This window comes from Rutidosis leptorrhynchoides, chromosome 2 (genome assembly GCF_046630445.1).
Source record: "Rutidosis leptorrhynchoides isolate AG116_Rl617_1_P2 chromosome 2, CSIRO_AGI_Rlap_v1, whole genome shotgun sequence".
NCBI lineage: Eukaryota > Viridiplantae > Streptophyta > Magnoliopsida > Asterales > Asteraceae > Rutidosis > Rutidosis leptorrhynchoides.
In genome coordinates this window covers 328,943,968-328,950,836 of record NC_092334.1, presented here as the reverse complement: position 1 = coordinate 328,950,836, position 6,869 = coordinate 328,943,968, and the positions used below count along the sequence as shown (strand labels likewise).

The following is a 6,869-nucleotide window of genomic DNA, read 5'->3' as shown; positions in this document are numbered from 1 at the left end:
TTATTAATAATACTTATAATAATAACAATAATCGTTTATGATAACAATAATAATAATAATAATAATAATAATAATAATAATAATAATAATAATAATAATAATAATAATAATAATAATAATAATAATAATTGAAATAGAAGTAAACAAAATATACCCTTTAAAGCTTTTTGTAAAAATAACTGCCCCGGACAGGACTCGAACTCGCGACCTCACGCTAAACAAGAACTCTCCTAACCATTACTCCATCGTTTTATTTCTGATTTAATTAGTACCTAAATTCTTTTAACATCATTCTCCGTGTTCTTCTTCTTCGACAATAAAACCCACTTACATCTTCATCATCATTCTAATTAAATCATCATCATCAACAACAACATCATTTTCATCATCACGTATCACCTAATTATTATCGTATGTAACCATCACTAATCTAATATCATCTTCACATAAAATCACATCATCATCTATCATTAACACGGCGTATTATCATCATTCGTTCATCACCATTAACTCACTGTAACATCACTATTATCAACACCTTTCGTTGTAACAGGAACAATAAGTTCCGTTGGTGGTTCTTGAAAGGTGTCGATCATCTAATAACAACAACAAAGGGTTTGGTTTGAGTTTCACACTGAAACAGAAAATAACAAAGTTGCTAAGGCCCAATAGTGGTTTAATCAAATCCATTACCAAAGTCCATTCATAAGGTTTAAGGGACTATAACAGCCCATCCAAATACTCGGCCCCAATCGAATTTATATCCAGGTTTTGCAAATGAGTAATGCCGACAGGAGATAATGGGTGGGGCTCGTCTGGTAACAAAACAACACACATCATCATCTTTAATTATTATAATATCATCAATCAAATACTTCAATGGATCATCATTTTTCTCGTTAATAATAAACAGAAAGGAACGTATTGCAGCAGGTTAGCAGCTACCTTGTTCGCAACAGCAGTTAGTAAACGAGCAGCAATTCATGTTGGTTCACGAAGGTAAACTGCAACGGTGCAGTTTAAATGAAAGGGTGTAGTGGTTTTCAAGAGAGAGAGAGAAAAGAGGATGAGAGAGAAAACGATGGTGGTGGTAATGGTTGAAGAGGGTGGCTTGTGGTTATGTGTTGTTCGAATTAAACAGCAAAAGAAATATAGAATTGGAAATGGGTTTGTGGTATTGGGTGAAGGTGTTGATGGTGTCGGTATAAAACATAAACAATAAGTATGCAGCAGTAAAACAGTTAATACGCAACAATGGTGTGTGGGTTCTGGCGATAATAAACCGAACAGAAAACAGTTTATAGTAGTCACACATCATGATAATTGATGGTGAGGGTTCGTGTTGGTTTCGAGTGATTCATGGTGATCATGGGCTGTGATTTTGGCTCTCGTGGTGGTTAAAACCGAAGCAAGCAAGTGCAGCAATTCAACAACAAAGTAGCTGTAAATAGTAGCAATAAGGTGACTGTTTGGATGACGAAATAAGCTGCAATGCGTAATAGAAGACTTCGAAGGGTTGTGGTGGTATTGTGGCTTTCGGATAGAAACAAGAGAAAAATAGAAATAGATAGCAGTGAGTGGTGGTTCACGAAATGGGTGAAAGTTTGAAGGTAAGTGATTGAATGAACTTTGTTAATCAATTGTGGGTAATCGATCGTGTATATGGAGAAGTGAGGTGGGTCGTTTGAACTAGACAGAAATAATATACAAAGAAAAAAAATGAAAGTGATGCCTAATTGAAATTGATTGCATCTGATTCATACATCTAACCAATTTTGTTTTGTAACTATTATATAATTCCATATGTAATCAAGATTAGAGATAGAAGTACTAAATTTAACACATTAGGATAGCTGTTGATAACCAAATTCGTACGATTCCTCACCTATATGCTTTATTTAATTAATATCAATAATTATATAAATAATAATAATAATTATTATATTAATAATAACAATATTGTATAATGTTAAAGATATGATAATTGTTACATTTATTAATGATAATAATAATAGATTGTATTATTTTCTAACTATAATAATAATAAGGATTTTAAATAATAATAACATTAATATCACAAATTACAAGTATTATATTTTATATCTATAATAAATAATAATAACATTCATACTTCTCATATTGATATTAATACTAATATTTATTTCAATGAGAGTAATAATAATATAGTAACTATATTTTAACTTGTAATTACTTTTAATGTAGTAATATTACAATTTATTAATTATGTAATACTTATCTTATATAATCACATATTTGAATATATATATCATCTATATATTTTATCAATATACATATAGTAATAATTATGTTTATATATAATATGTATATTCAAACTACTATAATTATGTTTTATATATCCAGATTCATTACTTAGATAGATGTATCAATTATATATATCAAAACAATTTTAAATTCAAAGTATGACTTTATACAATTTATACTTTGTTAATCGTTTGACAAATTATGTTCGAAATCAAATAAATAACAAGTTTTAGTTATTTAACCTTCTTAATAACTAAATCACATATTAGTTCTCTATTATATTAATTTTACAATATCTAATTATGTATATGTATAGTCACTTACATGTATATTTCTATTTGCGTTTATAGATTCGTGAATCGTCGAAAACAGTTAAAGGGTAATTGATTACATGAATATTGTTCGAAGTTTTTGATATTTCAACATTACAGACTTTACTCATCGTGTCAAAAATATAATATCGTATTGAGAGTTGGATTAAAATTAGTCAAAATTTTCCGGGTAACTACATATACCAATAGTACATACATCTAAAACCTGTGTATTGTACGAGTACGAATACGGGTGCATACGAGTAGAATTGTTGATGAAACTGAACGGGGATGTAATTGTACGCATTTTTGTTAAGTAGAAGTATTTTGATAAGTGTCTTGAAGTCTTTCAAAAGTTTATAAATACATATTAAAACACTACATGTATATACATTTTAACTGAGTCGTTAAGTCATCGTTAGTCGTTACATGTAAATGTTGATTTGAGACCTTTAAGTTAACGATCATGTTAAATGTTGTTAACCCAATGTTTATTATATCTAATGAGATGTTAAATTATTAAATTATCATGATATTATGATATATTAATATATCTTAGTATGATATATATACAGTTAAATGTTGTTACAACGATAATTGTTACATATATGCCTCGTTTCGAAATCATTAAGTTAGTAGTCTTGTTTTACATATGTAGTTCATTGTTAACATACTTAATGATATACTTAATTATAATTTTATCATGTTAAACATAGTGTATCAATATCTTAATATGATTCATATGTAATTAGTAAGACGTTGATATAACGATAATCGTTATATATATCGTTTTCGAGTTTCTTAATTCAATAGGCTCATTTTTATGTATATAACTCATTGTTAAAATACCTAATGAGATACATACTTATCATAATATCATGTTAACTATATATATCCATATATATGTCATCATATAGTTTTTACAAGTGTTAACGTTCGTGAATCACCGGTCAACTTGGGTGGTCAATTGTCTACATGAAACCTATTTCAATTAATCATGTCTTAACAAGTTTGATTGCTTAACATGTTGGAAACACTTAATCATGTAAATATCAATTTCATTTAATATATATATAAACATAGAAAAGTTCGGGTCACTACAATTCTTTTGATTTTGTTTACGCTATATGCCCTAGCAGGTTGTCTTAAAATACCCCAACGACCTTGCAAATTTTCAAATGTCCTCTCAACGTCTTTACGAGCTGCAGATTGTTTCTTCCTTTTTGCGTCAACAACACTTGAGAATCCCTTAACGAAAGAAGCCCACGAAGGGTAAATCCCATCGGCAAGATAGTAGCCTCGATCAAAATCAACGTCCCCAATTTCGTATGGAATTTGAGGAGCCGTGTCAGTTAGTAAACTATCAAACAATGGAGATGCATTAAGGACATTCAAGTCATTGTTCGAACCGGCCATTCCAAAATATGCATGCCAAATCCAATTGTCATACGATGCAACGGCTTCCAACATGATTGTCGGGTAACCGTGATCGCCTCGGGTGAAATGCCCTTTCCATGCATTTGGACATTTTTCCCAAGCCCAATGCATACAATCAATGCTTCCAAGCATTCCATGAAAGCCGTGTAGTTCTTCATATTTATGATACAACCGACATATATCGTCTTCGGTCGGTTCTGTCATGTATACATTACCATACAAGTCTATAATACATCTTGTAAAATTTTGCAAAGACTCACGTGATGTTCTCTCTGAAATTTGTAAATATTCGTCAAATAGATCCGGTGAATCACCGTATGCTAGTTGACGAATGGCAGAAGCGACTTTTAAAATAATAGATACTCCGAGAACACCAAGTGCATTGGGACGTTGTTGAAAATAAGTAAACCACTTTGGTTCATCGGGACGAGTAGAGTAAGAAAGTATACCTTCAATTATTTTTTCAAGAAGGCTTTGTGACATTCGATAACGCCGTTTGAAATATTCAGGGAGATACTTCGGATCTTGAACAAAATAATCTTTCATCAAACGGTTGTGAGCTTCTACACGATTACGACGAATGTAGCGACGTTTTCGTCTTGAGCTTTGAGCCCCATTTTGTTCCTCGGCCTCTCTACGTATTAACACGTTATTTCGATAAGCAAATATACTTTTCATTGTGTTAACCAAACTTTCTTCGTCGGAACTACTCATTTTTAAAGAATTTCTATTTTATTTTGATGATGGAATTTGAATTTGATTGTGTGAGTATATGTTGAGTAAAATGGATGTAAAATGATATGTGTTTGTGTTTGAGTTTGTATATGTGTTGTGTATATATAGAATTGAAAAAGAAAAGAAAAAACAAAATCCCAACGGTAGGAAAAAAAGCCGTTGGCCCCCGAATTAAATTTTTTTTTATTACACCGAACCACGTTCGCCTATGCGACTGACCAAGCCGGGACGCGACCTCGAATATTGGTTGGGGAGTGGGGCGACGTGCGACGGGCTTGGGGACGGAGGGAAAACGGGGCTCCACTCCCACTGCTCTAAAAATAAGGGGTGTGTTATGAATGAAACTAGCTGGAGAGCTGGAACTTATAACTGGAGCTGGAACTTATAACTGAAGCTGAAGCTTATGAGCTAGAGCTGAAGCTGGAGCTTATGAGCTAGAGCTGAAGCTAGAGTTTATTTTTAAAGCTGGTAGCTAGAACTTATTTTTTTTATAAGTGTTTGGTAAAGTAGTTGAAACTTATTTTTCAGTTCATAAGCTCTACTTTTTTCATAAGCTACTAGAAATAGCATATTTTTTCTAGAGTTTATGATTTTCATAATCTCTACTTTTTATGTCTACCAAATAAAGCTTATTACTTGAAGATTATTAAAATCATAAGTTCAATCTCCTATAAGCTATCATAAGCTCCCATAAGCTTTTGCGCCAAATACACTTTTATGTCTACAAACAAAACTTATAACTTAAAACTTATTAAAATCATAAACTCAAACTTCAATAAGCTTCCATAATCTTCAAGAAGCTTGTGTGGCACACACCCTTATTACATACTTATTGTGAACTAATTTTGAAAGGGGGATGATTCTCACACACTGTTTTTTGATCTTCACACACCAATTTACTTGAACTTCTCCCTAATAATATGGTAAAAGGGTGTGTGAGGATCAAAAAATAGTGTGTGAGAATCATCCCCAATTTTGAAAGGATTATGTGACAATTCAAATGGGAACAATTAAATTGAAAGAGACGGTGTATAATATTTTATAATTTTTGGATGGCTATTAAGTGTTTATTACCAAGAAGAAAAAAAAATGGTAACTATGTGGTTACGGAGAATATAAGGTCACAATTGGGACAGGTGTAAAGGCAATGGTAATATTTTTACATTTTTTATGAATATATTGTACACAGTAATATATTGTAGACACAGTCATTGCTTGTTTTATTGAAGTGGGTTAATTGAAATAAGTTGGATCATACGTGGTATGGCCCATAGTGGGCCCATACTCTTTTATTATCGTCCACGAAATTTGAGTAAACCAATGACGTCATGAGATTGGGCCCACTAATTTTGTGTTTACGCGGCGAAAGCTGCTTGAAATACCAACGAAGCATTGCTTCAGTAGTACCCGGCCCATATGATCCTAGGCTCCACGTTTGCAAAGATGGAAAAGGAAAACCATGCAGGCTCGAATTCGAGTTCTGGCAAGTTGTAGGGGTTTATGGTGATGGTATTTCGCTAGGCTCCAGGGGGCTACGGAGGACCGCTGATAGGTTGACAAATGTCAACACAGGGCTTGTATATCCCTGCCGAAACATATGTTTTTAGGAAAAGGAAAGCTGCTTGAAATCTTCAACAAATTACTTGAATTTTAACGGTCCAATAGAAATTCCTCTTCAACACGTTGCACGTCACTAGAGATGCAATAATATTCATACAATTTTTATTTATGTGTTTTTTATTATGTTTTATATATTAACTAAGTTTTAAGATCTGTGCATTGTGTTAACGCGTAAAACAGCTGCTGCATTTGTTATTTCATTGATCATCCGATCCAATGAATATTCATCCGATCCGATCCGCTTAAAGCGGATATGGATGATCTTAAATGGATATGGATACGAATATGGATGAACCTAAGTGAATATGAATATGGATATGGATGAAATATTTCATCCATGGATATATCCATTTACACCCGAAATTCATATACAAATATAAAGATATAGATATATGCATATACAATAACTATTACAAATGTATTTACCATTACACATACATTTTGTTTGCAACCATATAATGAATTCATTATGAGGAATCACAA

The 6,869-nt window shown here is 32.1% G+C and overlaps 1 protein-coding gene across 1 annotated transcript; it reads right to left on the bottom strand.

Annotated features, from left to right (window-relative positions):
• Positions 1-720: 720 nt before the first annotated feature.
• Positions 721-4,745, bottom strand: LOC139888820 (uncharacterized). The gene is made up of 2 exons (XM_071871807.1): positions 3,749-4,745; positions 721-815 (listed from the first exon to the last, which is right to left on the bottom strand). The coding sequence occupies exons 1-2, from the start codon at positions 4,743-4,745 to the stop codon at positions 721-723; spliced, it is 1,092 nt and encodes a 363-aa protein (XP_071727908.1).
• Positions 4,746-6,869: the final 2,124 nt, after the last annotated feature.